The sequence below is a fragment of the Apus apus genome, chromosome Z, assembly GCF_020740795.1.
Source record: "Apus apus isolate bApuApu2 chromosome Z, bApuApu2.pri.cur, whole genome shotgun sequence".
Taxonomy (NCBI): Eukaryota; Metazoa; Chordata; class Aves; order Apodiformes; family Apodidae; genus Apus; species Apus apus.
In genome coordinates, this window is record NC_067312.1 from 51,830,651 (window position 1) to 51,852,436 (window position 21,786).

General features: G+C 41.7%; 1 protein-coding gene across 1 annotated transcript; it reads right to left on the bottom strand.

The window, feature by feature from the left end:
* Positions 1-438: 438 nt before the first annotated feature.
* Positions 439-21,578, bottom strand: TRIM36 (tripartite motif containing 36). Its single transcript, XM_051643476.1, has 10 exons — positions 21,522-21,578; positions 20,262-20,496; positions 11,504-11,829; positions 8,214-8,360; positions 7,049-7,144; positions 5,872-6,125; positions 5,119-5,243; positions 4,281-4,574; positions 3,679-3,976; positions 439-1,620 (listed from the first exon to the last, which is right to left on the bottom strand). The coding sequence occupies exons 1-10, from the start codon at positions 21,546-21,548 to the stop codon at positions 1,266-1,268; spliced, it is 2,157 nt and encodes a 718-aa protein (XP_051499436.1). The 5' UTR covers positions 21,549-21,578; the 3' UTR covers positions 439-1,265.
* Positions 21,579-21,786: the final 208 nt, after the last annotated feature.

Here is a 21,786-nt window from a genome sequence, read left to right on the forward strand (position 1 = left end):
TTACATATAAGGAATAAATTTCTAATTATGAGGATGGTAAGACAGTGTCACAGGTTGCCTAGAGAAGCTGTGGATGCCCCCTCCCTGGAAGTGTTCAAGGTCAAGCTGGATAGAGTTTTGAGCAACCCAATCGAGTGAAAGATGTCCCTGCGCATGGCAAAGGGTTTGGACCAGGTGATCTTTATGGTCTCCTCCAACCCAAACCATTCTGTGGTTCTATGATTCTATGAAAAAACTACTGTGTGACACAGTTTTTAACACAAGAGAAACAGAAATTTGAGGGTAGATTCTTTAAGGCAGAAATTGGGTCTCAAAACTTAATCAGTGCATTTTTAACATTCTTACTAAAAAAACAAGCTGCAACTAGATAAAAAAAAATACTTACAGAAACAAGTAGTAAAAGAAACACCTGATTTTTTTTTTTTTTTTTAACGTTCACATATTATTACTCATGTCAGTAACTCCTTTGCTTATGCGTAAATGCTAGGTACTCTTTACTCACACATGCAAACACTTCTGATTTTGGACACTAAAGTCTGATGCTTTAAGCCAAACTGCACTTTGTGTATTTTATAGCGCCTATAGTAAAAGCCTGGAAGAGTAAAGAAACTTACCATTTTGCCACCAACTACAAGACACCAGGTGTCAGCATTACAGTTTTAGCTTACAGTCACATTAAAGATATATGACATGCAATCAGATTGTACTTTACCCTTGTCTTTCCCAATACAACTGAAATGTTCAGCTGCAGTTCTGATTTCTCTCTGCTTTATATTGTATTTTTGCAAATGCTATTTCATGCTGAGAGGTGCAACCCCTGGTTCTCAGGTATTAACTGGAAAGCATTTCACCTCTCAGAGGCACTCAGGCAGATTTGTTCAAAGGCCAATAGCAATCACACGCTGTCAGCTTTGACTTCATTAAATGCAAAACCGGCTATGTAAAGATTTAAGTTACATAGAAGGCAGTTTTCTACCCCTGAAGAGTAATTTTTGTTGCTAGTCAAGACTTCTTCCCTGCTTTCCTTGGAAAGAAAGTCTGTGGAGAACAGCATTGCACAGATCACAAGAAAGGCAAGAGAGTTACTGGAAGAACATTTCCCACCAGTGTGGGAAGCGTCCGGACCATTTGCTTAAAAAAAACATGTCCTAGAGGCTTGAGAGCAATATGTAGACAGAATGACATGAATCAGGACTGAAAACTATGGTAGAATTATTCTGCTCTCATCTTCCATCTCAGAACAGCAATGGGAAGAGATGACTGCACTAGATGTCATCCTGGTACTCGCCATACTTTGCTGTGATGGCTTCCTGAAGATGAACTGCCGCGCCACCCATTAAGGCAAACGCTGGGTACATCATGCCAGAGCAGTCCACCTCACACTCATAAAGGCATTTCATACGGCCTGCGTCGTAAAACCCCACCTTGCCTTTGTCACAATCAAGGCAGATGCCCAACTGTGATGGCAAGGGAAGGATTCTGCTCTCTGGATCCTTGGGGGCAGTAGGTGTGGTGGGGATAAAGAACTTCTTCATGCCCAGTGTGACCAGTGTGAAAGGCTGTGATGAGTCAAAGAAGGCATCTTCACTTCCACTGTCATGACCACTGTCTTGTTCGTATCTAGAACAGAAAAACAATCATTTGCTTTAATGAAATTCTGAAGTAGGAGTACTGATGTGAACTGCAGAAAATGTATTTTCTAAGATATGTAACACCACACAATCACCTGCAAAACCTTGTGGGGTAAAAATATACCTAAGCGAGAAGAGAAGATGCATTCAGAAGGTGGAGAACTCACTTGAGCCACTTCAAACAATTAATAACAGCTAAACACCAATTAGGATGAGACAACAGAAGGTCTTATTTAGGACTGGATGTATCTAAATATACTCATGCTAGGCAATCATGAATGAACCTACATCAGTAGGTATAAAGTGAATTCATAGAATCATAGAGCCATTTTGGTTGGAAAAGACCATCAGGTCCAACCATTAACCTAGCACTACCAAGAGATGTTTAATTTTCTTTACATAATTATAGAATATTTTGGGTTGGAAGGGATCTTAAAGATTATCTAGCTCCATCTTCCCTGCATGGAGGAGGGTGAATTTCTTCCACTAGACCAGGTTGCTCCGAGTCCCATCCAACTTGGTCTTGAACACTCCTAGGAAGGGGCATCGACAACTTCTCTGGACAATTTCTTCCTAATTTCTAATCTAAATCTCTCTCTCTTCCACTTCAAAGCCACTACCCCTTGTCCTATTGCTACATGCTCTTGTCAAAAGTCCAGCTCCTCAGCTTTTCTGTAGCCCCTTCAGGTACGGGAACGTTCTCTAAGGTCTCCCCAGAGCCTTCTCTTCTCCAGGCTGAATAACCCAAATTCTCTCAGCCTGTCTTCAGAGGAGAGGTGCTCAAGCCCCCTGACCATCTTCGTGGCCTGCCTCTGAACTTGCTCCAACAGCTCCATGTCATTCATATATTTGGGGACTCCAGACCTGGACACAGTACTCCAGGTGGAATCTCACACTCCAGGTGGAGTACAGGTGCTAAAAAACAACAGTAAATACACACAGTGTTACTGTTAAGAGTTTTCCATGCCACTGCTATATTACATTGTCTTTAAAATTCACAACACAAAAAGCAGTGGTTTAAATTTTTGCTGGGTTGGGGTTTTTTTTTGTTGTTTTGGTAGGTTTGTTTGTTTGTTTGTTTTCTTTTTTTTTAAAGTAGTCTGACCGTAGTCTTCCCTGAATTACTGAGGAAAGTTTGTAGCCAGATTTGTTCAGTCTAGTGGTTTTTGCCCTACTTCTGTCCCCAGAGGAAGACAGACCAGAGAAGCATACACTCTTCTGTGCAGACAATCCCTAGCTAGATTTGTGTTTTTGGGGTGTTTGGTGAGAAGTCACATGAGTGCCAGCTAAAATATTCCAGAAATCTATATGGATAAAGAAAAATAATCCAATTTATCTCTTTGCAAAAAAGGATCCATCTGACTTTAAGCAGCTCAGTACACTGGCATTTTTACTTTCAGGAAGTTATAAAGGAGGAAGCAAACACATTTGTTCAATTCCTGAGAAAGTTTCGAGTCCCCAGGGATAGCCTCCCAGACTGCAGTTCCTAGGCACATCCAGACACAGTACAACTGTAATTTGAGAGCTGCCAGTCTTTTTGCTGGTTTGTGCACTGTACTTTGGCTTGTGCTCAGTAGCACTCCAGTACCATACACAAACGTACAGCCTAGCTTGGAATTCACTGTGACGCAGGTTACAGAAGAGATACACAGATAGGAACAGTGAACGTTGTACCTCTGAATAGCTGCCAGACTTGCTATCATAAGGAAATTAAGGCAGTGTCTTACTATTGACAATTAAGTTGCTTCAGTCTTGCAACCGATGCGTATTTTTTTACCTTCTTGCTTTGAATTACATATCTCAGCATATATAGGAACCTGATTTCTTTCTCAAAAAGAAAGAAAATAGGACTCTGTACAGTAAGAATATCTTTCTCCTAATAGTAGGGGATGAACAGGACAACCCATTTATACCGTAGCCTTCAAACCACTTTCCACTGATTAGGTTCCCCTTGTTTATTAATTGAGATTATACTTGCTATTTATTAATTTTTTAAAAAGCAATCTCCTTATATAAAATATGTAGTAAGCAAGAATCTGCAATTTACCTTGGGCTTGTCACATCATGGGTATTATGGAACAATTTCTGTATCTTGTTGCTAGAAACAACTCCCACTTTCACCAGGTATGAATAGGCTTCCACATGAAAAGCCCAGAAGTGCTTCCCTTTGGCAATCCCGGTGTCACCAATGATGTAATCCAGGGTTGTGTAGCATCCGACCTGCATGCGCTCAGATCCCAACAGCAGAGGAAATCCAGCCCTACTTTCCACAGAGGTTCTTCTTGGGCTCAGAAGGAGATGCTCACTGTTATACCCACATTTGTCATCAAAAAGAAAACTGAAAACTGAAAAAGAAATTAAAAAAACATTTCCTCTTAGTTAAGTATTTGGCCTTCTGTGCTTATAAGCTACATTTTAAGCCACATTGGCATCAGAATTCCTTACTTTTTACAGGCCTCCAGGAACGTCACACAAGATGACACACCCTCAGTATGCTACTTACTTAACCTGTTTGTTAACAGTGCTTCTAAACATTTATGTGACTGGTAACAGTACAGTAGAAGTCTGGGAGCTACTGGAAACCGCCTACAGCTCTTAACACCAACAGACACCGAATGAGCATCTGGTGGATAAAAGAAGATGCGATACCTGGAGCTGGAGGTGTATGTAAAATAACTTCTCGGCTCCAAGGGCTACAGATGGACCCTTTATATCCTCTAACTCTAAAGGCATAGCTGCTGTCTTCATCAAGATCAGATATTACTTTCCTCTTGCTGCAAACTTCGATCTCCTGCCACGTTGCGCTCTCCCCTTCTCTATTAAGCTTCTGATACTCAAGAACATAGATATCAGCTGAGTCTGTCTTCCCAGGGCATTCCCAACTAATAAGAGCTTTGTTGTACATTCTGCTCTGCTCTTCATTGATTTCTGGTATTTCTAGACCTGGAATGCAAGAGAGAAAAATACCTCAAATTTAGATACATGTTGCCTTAGAATTAACCACACAAGCCCTCTGTTGAGTGGCTGCTGCAGTGGCTGTAGGGGATGTGGAGAGTAGAGAGGAATCCAACTCACTTGAGTAAAGAGTGCAGATGAGAATGGTTCTATTCATACACTTACATTAATCCCTTACCTTCTGTTTTTACTTTGAACATTGTATTATTTATTTTTGTTGACAGCTAAAAAAACATTTACTCTTTTCTGTAAAGAAAGAGGATAAAAAAGCTTCAAGGAAGACCCAGTATTAACTACAATATTTTGGAAGCCAATGTAAACTGGCACTTAATGCAATGGAATCTTAGCTTCTATATCAAAGCTAAAGGTAGTGTTGCTGCCAGGTAATACCTTGATCAACAGATCATGGGGACAGAAGAGACAATGCCAGTTGCAAGACTGAGTTCTGCAACTGCAGCCCTAAGTTTTGCCTCTTTCCATAGAAGCCTTTAAAACCACAACTCCAGAAAGATGTGATGCATTTGCAATTTACCATTGAAATGGAAGGACAAGTCACCAAGGATCTCTTCTTGCTTGGCTGTGTCCACGACGAAGTCTTCAAAAGTAGTTTCAGCTGCTGGCCTGAAGCTCTTCAGAGATTCAGTAGCTTTTTGGATTCTGAAAGCAAAGAAGCAGAGGGATGGCAGAAGAGAGAAGAGGGAATTCGCATGTGCCGTCCTTAAAGTAAAAATGCTTTTTGCTTTAAAAAAAGTTCTGTTTTCATGTACTTACTAATGTCTCTCAGGGATTTCTCTCTCTGGACATTATTCAAATGCAAGATTCAAAGGCCTTTTGTACATCAGTGCAAGGATGACTAGCAGGTAACCCTTCAGTTTGCAGAGCATTTTAACAATTTGAGGCATTATATTCAAAGAACAAAATAGGTGTGAACTCTAATGGAGAACAACTATTAAGATTAAAGCCAGAAGAGACCTGTCAGATTAACTTCCAAATATCCAATGCCATCTCTGAGCAAAGGAATGTGTCAGTGAGCTGAATGGCCTGCCCTTCCACTGCAGTCCTGCTGACCCAGGCCAGACATTGTTGCAGGACAGAGCCCCCTTGCCTGCTCTTTAATGCACACCGTAGCATGGTAATTTCTACAGAACAGTATGGGAACATCTCTCTCAGCTTCTGCAATACAAAGTACTGCATTTACTACTTTGCTACCAAGTGTCAAAAGAATAGGACTGACCAGACATCCCAGAACAGTACCTGCACCTCAAACAAAAGATAACGAAGATACCTGACATGAAGTTGTTTTGCTGTTTGAACAAAACAAGATGGATCAGTTTCTTTAAGCACTTCTTGAGCATATCCTACAAGACCATTATTTTCCAGAAGCCCTTGATACTCTTCTGCTTGCATTTGCAATTTTTCCAGCCTTAGATTCTTAGAAACCTCAATTGCCCTAAGAGCTGCAGATTTCTTCTCTTCCAGGACATGAGATAATTTCTCAAAACTGTGCAATGCTTCTTCTTTAGCTCTTTCACTGTTGCACTAGGAGAGACAAAAAAGACAACTGAGGCAGATTACACAGCACTGTGGCTGTGTACAGAAACATGCTTAAGGTTGTCAAAGATTTCATAGCAACATAGTCATCCATTTAACAGATAAGCTTCAGCACTGAAAATATGAACAACACTGCACCCAAACAGGTAAGCACTTACCATCTTAACACAGAAATCAAAGAGCAGGAAAGTATCCCTCTGATTACCTCTTAAGATAGGCAGGGCATTTGTCCAACCAGCTCATGGAGAAGCACTATAAAAGCAGGTCAGTTTCAAGTCTTCATGCCCAAGAGCTAAGTGCTCTGCCAACTTCTCCAATCACCCTGAACTGAGGGTCCCGCCCAGTTTCTCATGTATGCTCTCAGAACTGCAGTGCCACCTCTGACTAATGTTCTGGATAAAAGAACTATAAAGGAAGGAGGCAGCCCATACCAAGATACATGCACGACCAGCAGCTCCTGCAATTTCTGTCATCGCATTTTTCAGCTCATATTTGAGCATGCCTCCAGGTCTGACTCTTGTACAGTGAGCTTTTACCCTTACTTCTGACTTTACTTCGACCATCTCAAGGTAAACAAACAGTGTAGATTGTGCAGCACCATTAATACACAAGAACTGTAAGTCTAACCCACCTCTCTATGATTAAGGTATCAAATAAACTTTGTTTTAATTAAATTTACAGCAGCCACTAACACTTATCTTCCTGCTGTATGTTGCCCAAATTTCCCACACTGTCAGGACTAGGGCTTACTGTATATGATTCTGGACTAACACAAACCGTACAGAAATAATTTTGTGAGCTCACTGAAAAAAAACACCCAGAAGGTTTTGAAATGCTTCACTGAAAACAGCTGGAGTTCCCACTGAGTCCTTGCAAAGGCTATCTCCAGACAATCAGCAAGCCCCAGTTACCTCTGTTTCTTTCAGCAGCAGATCCAGCTGTGTGATGTGACCTTTCACCTGGCTCTCCTTACTGATGAGGTACTCAATATCTTTTGAAAGCTTCTCCTGTTAAAAAAAAACAGCAAGCGGGCAGAACAAGGGTACCTCACTCAAACCAATACCAAGCACAGGCAGGTCATCCAGCTACTGCTGGGTTTATCTAGGCACAACAGCCTGCCACCAGTGATTAACAGCAACCCAAAGGAAAACTGCTTTGGTATGCTATGACTGTGCAGGGACATCAGGCCGCTGCTGTGAGCTTGACTAGCACACAGCCTCTATGGACAAGAGGTAACAGACTCAGAGGGCTCATGCCTCCCCAGCCTCAGGAATCACCTGCTCTCTTAGGCTAGGAATGTGAGGCCTCAGGGGGCTACTAAGACTTACAGGGAAGCCTTGCTAGTCATTAACTCATTTGCAGTAAGATTTGCTAGAAAAATGAGTGGTTCAAAGCATGAAGTTATGAGTGTCTCTGCACCACGTTAGTTTCAAGAGTCAACAGCTGTACAGGAAAAGCCCTGCAAACAGGCAAGGAGACCAAAGAGCACAGGGCAGGCTGGTCTTGTTTGGTTTGTTTGTTGTTTTTGGTTTTGTTTGGTTTTTTTCCTGTAAGCAAAGGAGGAAGAAAAAGAAGAGGAGGTAGCAGCAATCATTCTTTAATAATAAAGCTATGTTTGCAAGTCTTCCCTGTTTTACTGTGCTTAGGGAATTAACAGCAACGTCACTTCAGAAACATACAAGGTCCTAACAGATACTTGTAAAGGAGAGTTTCTAAAGTTTCAGCTAACCCATGTCACACAACACTTATCTGAACATCCAGGGTAAAAGCTAGATTGTAAATTATTACGTGTCTAAGCCTTCTGCATTGGTCAGTGCTGCTGTACAGTTGGCTAAAATAAGGTGGAAACACTTCTAAGCAGTTATGTTTCAAGCTTCATAGAAAATATAGTTTATATTATCAGACATGTGCCGTACCACACTACAATATACATCAACTGACGTTGCGTAAGAGCATGCCTCATTCAGTGTCCTCTACACATAAGTCCTGGCTTCCTGCCAAAGGGAGTCTATCCTTACACCAGTAGCTCAGTACTCCTCCCCTTCTTACAGCAAGCTCAACAATATTTATTTTTACCTTAAGAGTTTTGTAGGCAGTGCTCATGGTTGTTACTCTATGGTTTGCATGACATCCACCCAGTTTACAAAGATGACAAACAGGCCTTCTGCAGATTTCACAGTACATGTTTACCCTCTCCATTTCATGTTCTGGACACATCAAAATCTAGGAAAAAAAAGAGCAGAGAAAATGCAGGTGTACTTCCAAAAACTAAGGTGCTCAATAAACCATCAAAACACTCAACCATTCCACAGCAGTGTCTGATTTCATAAGTGGATTTTCTATCTTCAATTTATCTTCCACTTTTTGTATTTGTCCATGCCACTGAAAGTCAGTAGATGAACACACAGTGTTTCACAAGAATTACAGTGAACAAACCTGTAGCAATGTCTGTGTATAGATCATATAATCTCCAGTATGCAATCAACCATTTTGCTAATACAGTAAGTTGTTTGCATGCCTCCAGCTCCCTACACTCCTGTACAGAGTTGTAAATGCAATATGTAACATACCCATCATGTCAAATTTAACCATGTCCATGCCAGCATCTCTTGAAACAGGAATTTCAACTGCTTCTTAAAGCAAAAGTTGACATAATACCATAATGATTTAAGTCTAAGTTTGTCTCTGATCAGCCACAAAGTCACTGCTCTTGGAGCAACAAGCAAAATGCAGCCACCACCCCCAGGCACAGTCCTTTTGAAGACAAAAAAGTGTTTACATTTTTCTTTTTTACTCCAATTACAAGTTGCTTGTGCTGAGCACTAATTCCAGTACCAGCTTCCACAGCATTATGAAAAAACTGGTGTTCACAAAAAATCATCTTTCAAAAACTGAACACATTGAAACAACTGCTCAAAGAGGAAAAGAAAGTGCTGCTCAACTTCTTCAGGTGTAAACAACAGATAAAACCATCTAAAAGAGAGAAGAGGAGATGGAGGAGGGGTTGTGTTTAAAAAAAAATAATAATTAAAAAAGGCTTTGGCTCATTCCAGAGCACTGAAAAAGAACATACGGGTCTGTCTACTCCATGTAATCAAACAAGAGCTCTTGAGAAAGCTTTTCAGTTTCATGTCAAGGAGAAAAACAAGACAGCAGTGCCAACTGTCAGGCTTTAAAAATACAATATTTTAACACACACAAGAAAGGACAGAAAAGGGCATAGGAATAGTAAATTGTGAGCAGCATAAATATTGACACACTAAGCTAAAATTGCAGACTATCTCTAAAACCAACTCTCAAGCTCCAAATGTTATCTTAGGCTATGGTGAAAAGCCCAAAGACACTGGTCTCACTAGCACCCTGAATATGCTATATCCTGTTGTCATTGACAGTTGGATTTGGGAGGTACGAGGGGAAAGGAAACTTTCAGGAAAATTGGCTGTGGAGGAAGACATCTCCAAAACCTGCAGTCATGCTGTTAATCTTTGGAAGTAATTTTTCCACAGCAGTGCACAGTCACACCAAACAGAAACCACATATTTTTATTCATCTTCTTGTATAAGCAAGATTTACATCCTGTAAGCTAGAGACAGAAGAGGTCAGCAGATTACCTTGTTTAATTTTCTCAAAATTCAGGAACAATCAGCCCAGTATGTGCTTCTCCCATCCCCACCACACAAGTTACAAAGTGCTGTTCAGCCTGGTCATAAATTAAAGTGATCACTGAGGACATTGTTTAGGAAACCAACAAATACTCCATGCATTTAGTCAGGTGTTAGCAATGCAGTGCAATGAAAAACGCGGTTTTCTTTCTTTGTATTAAGCTCAAACAGTCTTAAGAAAGTCTCTACAAGAGCACAGTAAAGATCAGTTTACCATTATTGGGAAGGTTTTCTGCAGTTGTGTCTACAGTTGATTTAACTGTATTATGTTTTTCTCTGTTTTTTTCTTTTTTTAAACAGTACTTCACATATTTTAAAAAGCTAAATAACACACACACATACACACTTGATGTATCAAGGTAAGGATGATCTAAACCACTTCTCTTCTTCCTCTGTTTCAACAGAACTCTACTGACTTTTACACTCAAATTTTCAATCTGCTTACAGTGTAACAAGATATGGCACCTTTCAGAGTACACAAGGATCACAAGATGTCTTTGGTATTTTTAAGTAGCAACGTATCATCAGTGGGGGTTTAGGTAACATAGAAGCAAAGCTTTTAAGGAACTGTACAGCATTTTAGATTAAGAGCTGGAAGACAGCAGGCAAACTTTTACCTTACTAATTTATCTGAAAAAGGGACATTTCACAAAGACAGCTGTGTGCTAGCACATTCTAAAGCACATCAAGCACATGCTTGGTCTTAACTGGAATTAATATGTTAGACTCAAGAAAAGTGGCACCAAGTGAACTTGGATGTTTCCCATCTGCCAGCTCACTAACTTTTAAGCCTCATTTTTTTCCAGCTTCAAAGAAGGTACACTACCAGTCAAGAACTTCTTACACATGCACATTAACCAAATCAACTTAATTTAATAAAAATTAATCAGGATTCCTTGAACATCAGCATTTCTGGTATCCATGGGACCTTCAAGGTCACCAGTCACAGGCACACAGCAAGAGCTGGAACATTAAGACCTACTGTGGTCTCTTGTTAGGGAGATCACAGCTGTGACAATTTCTCCTATTGCGTATATGAAATTCAGTAAGGCTCATTGCCATGTTCTGCACCATGCTCAGCAGGAGAAACAAAGGTAACAGCACTCTGCAGTCACTGTCTGAATGCCACACCATCAACTTGTAAAGCAGAAAACTAGCCACTGCATTTTTCTCTTCTACTGTAGCTAAAAAACCAACATGGTGCAATAACAACAGAGACCTGAATTCTACTGCTACTGCTAGATGCAGGGAAGGAGGAGAGAAAGATGTTTTGTGATGGATCAAGTTTAAACACAAAACATCCAAAAGAGAATCTGCCTTAAAGGTGGTTGGGGGGAGGCCAGTTGTGTTGGGATTTTCAAGCTTACTGCACAGAGGCACCCTCCTTGACCTGACTTTTAGAGAAAAGCACTGCCATTCTAGATGCTCAATATCATTAAGTCTCACCAAAAAAAAGAAAAAAATTACACAAATCACAAATAACACAGTCCATCCCTGAAGAAAAATATCCCTTCACATATGTTCCCATTGTCCTCCTCAGTGACAACCACTTCAGCATCAACAAGAACAAAAGCTTATGGTTCACTCAATAAGTAACAGCAAGATTAAGTAAAGCAACAATGGTTCTAAGAAGCCACTATCATTGCACAGGTGTGCCTGAAGTGGTATCCAAATGCTGCAACCCAAATTCTGTAAGACACTGACCTTGGGTCTGAAGTTGGTGGTTGGTCCAACATACTCATGCTGGGCTTTCACAGTTCCCCAAGGATGGTGTATTTTGAAACATTCGTTGCAGTAGCTTGCACTGCAGTCCAGGCAGCTCTTGGTGGATTCTTGAGGTGGAGGTTTGCAGAAATCGCACATAATAGCAATGGCTGCCCTGGCTGCCTGTCTGTACCTTTCCACAATGGTTTCCAAAGTAAAGTTGCGAAATAAGCCATTGATGCCACGTTCTCCAAGATCAATGTCCCGCTGGCAACCCGGACAAGGAAAAAGACTCGATCTGGGAGTCAGTGAATTGCGTTTTCTGCCTGTGTAGATACCAAATCCTAATTTAGAAGGAGCACAAACAGAAGATGTTTAGATTTTAAAGGCAAAAGTGCAGGAATATGTGAACCATTTCCAAACTATCACAGTACACTGTCCAAACCAGTACGATAACAATTCAAAAGCAGTCTGCCAAGCCAAAGAAAATATATTTGCCATGACAAGGCAGTGTGATGTCTGAGTCCAGGGAACATTACAAACAACTACTCTACAATTTAATTCTGTATTAAGATTAATTTAGCTATTCTGAGCCCACCTTCTTCATCTAGTTTTTAATGAACTGAAGCTGCAGCATTTCAAAACACTAAACATAAAACCTTCCAGAAACCAGTTGGATTTAGGCTAGCTGGCTGCCCACATAGAGAGCAACAGCTTCATAACATATAAAAGTGAAAGATGCTTATTCCCAGAGTGAGACTGGTGATTCCCAGACAAATACAGCCAACTTTGAACTTCCTGAAGTTTGCTGTGGCTGAGTCAAACTTATCTGGCTTGTCCCAAAAGGCATCACAAAAAAATTAAGAGGAAAACAAGAGAACTAGTTATTACCAGTATGACATCTCAGCCAAATCATTTAGTCAAAATATGGAGAGGCTGACCTGGCCTTTGCTGAATGGTGTTGATAAAGGAGGGCTGCTAAGGAAGCCCCACACACCAAAGGAGATGCTGAGATGGTTATGTCTGGGAGGTTCCTCTCCCCTTAATGGGGGAACCACAGATCTGCAACATTACACAGGGTGCAACTATCTCTCTTCACTTCAAAAGCGGACTGCCAACAAGCAGCACTCCTGTTCATCTTGAGTGTGCTCACATGGCAAGCGCAGGAAAGCCATGGGATCAGGCCCAGCCAGCATGGGTTCAGGAAGGGCAGGTCCTGCTTGACTAACCTGATCTCCTTCTATGATCAGGTGACCCACCTGGTGGATGAGGGAAGAGCTGTGGACGTTGTCTCTCTGGACTTTGGAAAAGGCCTTTGACACCATCTCTCACAGCATTCTCCTGGAGAAGCTGATGGCTCATGGCACAGACAGGTGCACTCTCAGCTGGGTAAAGAACTGGCTGGCTGGCTGAGCTCAGAGAGTTGTAGTGAATGGGGCTGGATCCACTTGGATCCACTAGGTCACCAGTGGTGTCCCCCAGTGCACAATATCTTTATTAATGACCTAGATGAGGGGATTGAGTGTCTCCTAAGTAAGTTTGCAGATGACATTATGCTGGGAGGAAGTGTCGATTTGCTTGAGAGTAGGAAGGCTCTGCAGAGGGACCTGGACAGACTGGATTGATGGGCCAAGGCCAATTGTATGAGGTTTAATAAGACCAAGTGCTGGGTCCTGCACTTTGGTCACAACAACCAAAGCTACAGCCCTGGGGATGAGTGGTTGCAAAGCTCCGTGGTGGAGAAGCACCTGGAGGTGCTGGTTGACAGCCAACTTAACATGAGCCAGCAGTGTGCCCAGGTGGCCAAGAACGCCAACAGCATCCTGGCCTGCATCAGGAATAGTGTGGCCAGCAGGAGTAGAGAGGTGATCCTGCCCCTGTACTCAGCACTGCTGAGGCTGCACCTTGTGTACTGGGTGCAGTTCTGGGCTCCTCACTACAGGAAGGACATCGAGGTGCTGAAGTGAAAGGTCTGGAGAACAAGCCCAATGAGGAGAGGCTGAGGGAACTGAGATTGTTTAGTTTGAAGAAGTCAGGCTGAGGGGAGTCTTCATTGCCCTCTACAATTACCTGAAAGGAGGTTGCAGGGAGGTGGGATTTGGCCTCTTCTCTCAAGTGAATAATGACAGGATGAGAGGAAATGGCCTGAAGCTGTGCCAGGGGAGGTTTAGACTGGATATTAGAAATAATTTATTTACCAAAAGAGTGGCTGAACAGTGGAACAAGCTGCCTGGGGAGGTGCTGCAGTCACCATCCCTGAAAGTGTTTAAAAGAAATACAGACACAGTGCTTAATGACGTGATTTAAGCACTGAACATGTAAATCAGGTTATAGTAGGGGGATTTAGGTTATGGTTGGACTTGATGATCTTCAAGGTCCCTTCCAACCAGGATGATTCTATGACCCTATGATTCTATCAAACAGCTATGCACAAATATCCCCTCTCCTCCAAAGTACAGTGACCAAAGCCTAAGGAGCCTTTGGAACCTGTTCAAGGGGGTGGCTCACACAGAACCCAAAGCCATTTACAAGTTCATGTTCTTGAGGCTATCAAACAAGGAGTGCATCCCCATGCCTCACTCATGAATCCACAAGGCACAACCATCAAAAAGTAGTCCTTTATGTATTTCTGAAGCAGGCTAAGACAGTGTTAAGGCTTAATATGTAAGCTCTCAGACTCCCCTTACAAAGAAAGAATAAAAACATCCTCTGTACCTAAATTGTGGTTTTAAGATCCCTTTGAGAAGGTATAACTAACAAGTATTGGTATAACTAACAAATTTGCTGATGGACTTACAACTTAAAGCTGAATTCTTATTGCTGAAATGGTTCTTCTTCAAAGGGATTTTTTTCCTCTTCTGTATTTAGTCAGTATCTGCCTTTCATAAATGTTGATGCTTCATTTCTTTTTCAAGTATCCTTGCTGTTACCCAAAAGACACCTGCCTTATGCCACTCCTGTGGCTGCCTCACCCAACAAAACCTCCCTTCCTATTATAACCTTTCCAGTCTCTTTAAAAAAAAAAAAAAAAAAAAGAAAACAAATACTTCCATAAGGAACAAGTTCCTTTAAAAATCTTTGAAATGTGGCCCATGGCAGTTATGAATGACTGTCAGCTAAGAAGCCACAACCAGAGCATGAGTAAATGTGTATAAACTGGCAGGCTCAAACTCAGCTAGTCTCATGCCTTTCTGTAGGTTGTGAGAACAACTAGACTGTATTTACATAACAGTATGGGTGACACAAGGCACCGGTATAGGACTCTGACTAAGAGAAGCACAGATGTTTGGTTTTTTTCTTATTTTTTTTAGTACTTACTTGCAGCACCTGTAATTTGGCATACACAGCAACACACACGTGCAATACACAGCAACAGCAGCAAAACACAAACTGTACTTCCAGTGCACGCCCCAAGCTAGCACTACACACAGACTGTCTACACAAACTTCTACAATGGCCTGAACAAAAAAGATGATTTTGCATGCAATGCCATGCAGTCAAGAGCTACAGAAAGGGATCTGGAGTATTTATATCTGCTAAAGCCAAGAAGATAACGATACAGGAACCACCTACAAGCAGTACACTGTAGCAGAGAGCAAGCAATGACAAAGCAAGATAGCAATAAAAATCCAACAAAGTGGTGCAGTGGTCAAGTTTAAAAATACATTCTGAAATTCTTATCCAGCAGCATGCTTTTGAAGTCTGGCCCAAGTGGCTTAATGTGGAAGGGTTGTTTGTTCAACTCAAAGGTGAGTTTAGCTGCATCCCAACAGAGGCCTTTCATTCTGTCCACGGTGGACCAAAACAAGACTGTCATCACGAGCCATGCTCTGCGAAGACTGGTGATATTCTGCTTATGGAAAGCAATCTGGTATCAAGAAGTCTGGCACACCTTCAGATGTCTCATCCCTTTTCACCAACAGCATGTTAAGAGCCTAAGGTTGTTTTTTTTTCCCCATTTTAAACAGCAGAAGTTTCCCTGCTACACTTCTTGTGTCTTGCCCTGCCACTTCAATACTTACATGGAAACTTCCTACTTTTGCCAAGCAAGTGTTAAAATATCAACATGCAGGAAGAGTTACTTTGCTTTCTCCTTACAGGATTTCTACATTTGTATTTTAAAAAATAAGCACTGATGAAGTGATAAATTACTGGAACGCTGTCTCTCCTACTTTGTTTCAGTTTGCAAAAACTGAATTCTGCTTATATATTAAAAAAAAAAGAAAAAAAGAACAAAACAAACAAAAAAACCCACAAAAGAAAAACCCACGGAGAAGCAAACCCCACTGATTTGTAGTCAGATTAAATGTGCGGCTTAGATAAACTTAGACTCTTCCCATATTCTCTATCACAGTTTGCCAATCTGCTTTACAACAAAATATGCATTTTCTGAAATACTAGGAATCATTACAATAAATTATTCACTGTGGTTTATAAACACACTGCTTCACTTGAAATTAATAGCTCCATCAGTAACTAAAAAATTAGCACAACATATGTGGATGCTCAGACTGCAAACTCACAAATATTAGAATACAGATTGCAAAGACTCAAGTCAAAGAGCAACCTTGAGTATGTCTTTCAAAGACGATGTTTAAATGTTCAAAGACTACTTTAAAACGTTGAAAAGCCCAACCTCCAGCTGATGCTTTGAAAAGGGATAAGACATCCTAAAGATAAAACTGTTTTTTCCAAGTAAACAGTATCACCAGAATTCTGTGGTTATGGAAGACATGGAAATTAAATGTGTGAGAGTTTACAAAAATAAAGATTTTAAAAGTCAACTGGATTCTCATAAAAGTTTTTTTAAAAATATAAATGTATAATGCCACTCCCTCAAACTCAGCTAATGCTTTTGGATGGAAGAAAACAAGAATGAAAAAAAAAAAAAAGTGAGAGAAGCCTGTAGCTGAAAAATGTTTTTTTCAGATACTTTAATATTCCCTAAATCAAGGGCGCTTTCTGAAAAAAGAGCAGGTAAAGACAACTTTCTGAGAACTCTGACAGGGTCCCACAGTACCATTGTTTTATGCCACTTTCAGTCTTCAAGCGAGGCAATTCAAACTTCCTCTTCAGATTAGCTGCTTTGTTTTCCACAAAGTGTGAAATCTAGATCTCTGTTTAGCTCACTTCATCTCTTTCTTGAAGAACACTGTATTTCTATAGATTGCTCATGTCCCTGCCAGTATTATGGCAAAATGGAGCTCTGGGGTTTTTTTCTGTTTTTGACAGAGCATCACGTCATGAACAGAAGTATTTCCATTAACAGCCCACACAGTGGCTTGAGATCCTCTGTCTAGTTCAGTTCTGGAAATCAGATGCACTTAAAACAAAGACACTGGCTATTGTTCAACCTGTGTCACTAGACACACCAAACATTACAAGTTTATAAATTGAAAATATTTAGTTTTCCTCCTATATTCATGTGTCATGCTAAATCATCAGATGCAAAACTACCTCAGATTAACACTATTTAAATTTGAATCTGCTTTGTTACCAAACTAAGCAGGCTCAGATCCAATGAGGAACCAGTATTACCTTCTATTGAAAAGTGACGGCCAACCATGACCTCTAAATGTTACAAAGATCAATCTAACAATTACACTTCACTAGCAAGCCAGAAGTTTTACTGCAACTTGAGCATGTAAACCCTTGAAACTTAAAAAGCGGGGAGAGGGGGAGCACTGTTGTGATTTTGTTTTAAAAGGAAGAGAGAACCCGAGTTTTTGCACCCATCTATGTATGCTCAGTCATGCATACATGCAAGAAAAAAATACAATCCAACCCTTAACTGAATTCCAGTCCAGTTGACCTTTAAGTCAGTGTTAAACAGAATGAAAAGCTTTCCTTATAGAAGTTCTTTGTGATACCTCTGCTCATTGCAAAAGCCATTTGGTGGACTTGACCACTGACAGAAAGCTGTATGCTAACCAACAATATTTAACTTGAGATCTAATTGCTAGACTATCTCTAGCCAATACAAGAAGTGAAGCATTTCTACCTCTCCACCCAAAAGACCTCCTCTGTGAGGCTGTGAACAATGAACAGAAAGTGTTTAGATATCAAAAAGTGAGGTATACCATTGGTTTACAATGGTTCAAATGAAAAGCATCAACTGTTTACTCTCATGTGGCTGCTAAACTACTGCAAAGCTGAAAGGCAAGAATGTTTAATTTCCTAGCACATGAAACAACTGTAGTATTTAAGCAGAACAGGAAAAGGAAGAAAGAAGACACTGGGGAGAGGGTAGGATATGCAGGGAGAGTATTCCAGACATTCAGTTTCTGCATCATCCATTATTGCTGCACAAGTGTCCACACAACCACATCACATGCCTCTAGTCTAATTACACCAACATTGTAATTACACTAAGATTATAGAAAATGGATTAGCAATAAGAAAAATCCTTTATTTTCATGTTATATGAACCATGATATTTTAAATAAAAATTATTATTATATATATGTATATATATAACATAACAGTTTCTAAACCAACATTTTAGATTTTAAAAAGCACAGACACTCCATTTTAACTGAAAAATAGAGTCTACCAGTTCTGGCCTTTTTTATATTAAGATAAATTGTCTTTGTAAATTCAAGCTGTTTGTGCACAACAAATACAGAATGTGAATCTGTTCCTTCCGGTATCTCAAGAACTTAAATGCCAAAATCATTTTAAATAGATGATGCTCCTAATGGAGATGGGAAAGACTCAAGTGAAAAGAAGAAACAAATCCACAGCAGGAGGAAGGTGATACATACATTTTCAAATATAACAATAATGTCTTGATAGGGACATGCTCTACACAAGGCTACCGGAAATCCTAGTGGATTTTTCATTACCCATGTCAGGCCCCGCTTTGGATATTTTCTGGTATGTTTCCTCCCTTACAGAGCTGGTTTATTACAAATTCTTCCAAGGATCACAAAACAAATGGAGGAAGGCAATGAACAGTACTACTACTGGCTACTTCAGATGCCAGGTGAGAATTATACAAGTGTTAAGTTGCAAGCTCGTTGAATATTACTATTACTGGTACCAAACATCTGGGAGCAAATCTCACACCCTACATAGCGATAGAGCTGTAATACCTGTAACATTAGAAGCAAAGACAGTATAACCTGAATGTCCAAATGTATTATTGAAAGCTTCCATTTCCATATGCTTTTCATTTTGCAAATCTGAACCGTCTGAGATGGTGATTTTCCTGTGATGTGCATCTGCACCATGTGTGGATTGTGTCACTCTAGATCACTTCTGCTGCTGCCTGGTAAGAGTGCAAGCTGGAGGCTAGATTGTGATGGGAGATAAAGGATTACCTCCTCACTCAGGCTGCCGAAGGCAACATAGGTGGGTGGCTCCCCATGCATAGCCTGTCCCATACTCACACACTTAGCAAGCCACAGTTTTCACAGGGAGATCAGGTCGCATCTGGGCATCTGATGTCCACGTTGCAAAAACAGAGTGGACAGCTGCCATAAAAACCAGTGACCACTTCAGTATATGTGTACCATGCCATGCCAGAACATTACACTTACAAGGAGGATAGACTTGGATTTTGGAGAAGGCAGTCACAAGTGGGCTCTCTTCATTCAAACTTCACATATCACTCCAGTCAGGGCTTAGAAAGAAGCTGAAGTGTATGTGTGTGTAGGACTAAACAGTAGCAGTGGAGCTGTGCACCTCATGTCCAGAAAACAGAACTGCCATGAGTGTAACTAGCCATGTAGTGTGAGGATTCTCTTGAATCATTAGTCTCAAGCAGTCAAGCTCCAGCAAACAAAGCATTCACCTACCAAACTGATGTGAAAGAGTACCCATACTAACTCAGTTGTTTAGAAGCAGTGGGTGAAACAAAACATCTGAACTTTGAAAACTGGAAAGAGGAGGATGAACATCAGTAACATATGATATGCTAGATACAGCTTTAGGGCTTGTCTTGTGGGTGGCTCTTCCAGAGCACCATGGAGTGTGGTTTTGAAGTGGATATTTATGCCAGAAGGAAGCCTAAAAGCCAAGATGACATTTCTTTCAAGGAGTATAACATGCACAAAGTACTTTTGAGGTATCTGTTTAAAAGCAGATTAACTCATCCATGGATTACACACACAGACAGCTGTAAGAATACTAGTGTTATATCACAAAGAGTTTGAGGTCCTACATCTAAGTGCTGCTTGAAGCTTCAAGCAGAACACACTGAAAAAGACTGTCAGTGCTGTCTTCTTACAGTCATCTGCCTCCAATTCTGCAACTATGCATGACCATCATCTATGAAAAATGATTTTATTGCATGCAAAATGAAATGGGTAGGAGAAAACTATAATTTGCAAATTCTGCAGAGGCTCAGGAGAAAGTCCAAACTACTGAATTTAGGCTGGCCAGAATCTGAGGGAACTGCCTCAACAATACTACTGGCAGGCAATAAAATTGCTAAAATCTACATCTTGATGCTACTGAATATGATGCTACTGCATCTTGATGTAACTGAAATACAGGAACAAACAAAGTAGAGAGTTATAATGACTTACAGGATCCCACAAAGACAAATCTATTCTGTATTAAATAAAGTGCTTGTTTTCAAAAATACTCCCATTGTTCTTGCCACGGAATGGACAAGACACGCACTACTCCTAAATCATCTCATTATACCACAACAGGACTACTGGGAAGACATTTTACCAACACAGATGCCGTGCAGCTCAAATCAAATGTAATGCATAAAAACAGGAAATAGCACAAAAATTCTGATACATACCTGATCTACTAATCCTGTCAATTCTGTCCATGCTAGAAGCACAGATTTTAATTCGAGGGCTACTCTGATTAGAAGATTCAGAGCCTCCATCAGCAAAAGAGTCTTCAAATGCAAAGAGTATTTCTTTCACACATTTGTGACAGACATTGTGCTGGCAAGGGAGGATCAGTGGATGGGTAAATAACTCCTTGCATGCTGGGCAGATGAGCTCTCTTTCGATACCCTTAATGGTAACCTTCATGACAGAAGAAAGGAAAACCAACTGTAAGTGCAGAACACATGAGCCAGCAAGACTTGCTGCACAGCTGTATGTGCGTGTCACCAAACCCCAGCCCTGGAGAGTAATAGATGCACAGTTTTAGCTGGTTTGAGGAGGTCTTCTGGTTAACACTGCAAACAAATCTCAATTAAAATTCATGAAAGCTCTAACAACAGTCATTTCAACTGAAGTGAACACTGCCACTAGGCAAACTCAGTTCATCTTTAGGTCATGTCTGCATTGCAGGGGAGGAGAGGGGAGTAGTCTTAATTCCACTTAGGGACCTAGAGAAACAAAAGCAACCATACTTCTTAACAATAGGAATCCATAACGTTTGAATCAGCTTGCTCGCTCGTTTTTCAAGAACGGAGGGGGAAGGAAAAAAAAAGAAAAAAAAAAAAAAGAAAAAAGAAATCAGGTGTCCGATTGGTTAAACAACAGGCTTTCCTTCCGTATAATTCACATGTAAGGACTGACAGTGTCTTGACTTCATTAGGCTAACAGTTCGAGTCAGAAACACTGTTTGCTTGTTTATTTATTTATTTTCGCTGCACAAAGAGGACCCTGTGGATCTATGCAGCTCTTCAGTAATTTAATGACCCCGCAGCCATCTGGCATCGCGCTCCGAGGACGCAGGATCTGCTGGGAAAGCCAACAGCAAGCGGAGCCCCAACCAAGCATCCCGTGGCGAGAAGAGGAACCGGCCACCCAGAGCTTGCTGGTCCCCTCCTGGGCTTCCACCCTTCAGCCCCCGGATCAGACCCAGTCACGCCTGAGCCCCCGCAGCGGCTCCCCGGGGCGCAGCCAGCCCCGTCGGAAGACACGACGCCAGCCAGCCCTGCCAGCGCCGGTGTCGGCCGGGCTGGACGAGGCTCCGGCGGGCAGCGGGGGCAAACACCGCCAGCCACCCCCTCCACCCGCAGCACAAGGCTCAGCAGCTGAGGCAGGGGACGACAAACCCCGACCCGGCGGCCGCGCCCCCCGGCCGCCCCCGCGCTCACCGGGCTCTCCAGCCGATCGCTCTCCATCCCGGCGCCTCCTCCGCCCGCGGCTCCGCGGCTGCGGCCAGCCCGGCGGGGCGGGAGGCAGCTGCCCGGGCGCGGGGGGTGTGCCCGGGCGCGGGGCGGGGGCCGGGGCCGCCGTCTGCCGGGCGGAGCCTGCGGGGCCCAGCCCGCAGCGGCAGCGCGGCCGGAAGGCGGCGGGGCGGGGCAGCACAGGGAGGAACCCTCCAGAGGACAGACGTGAATAGGTTATTTCACATTTACT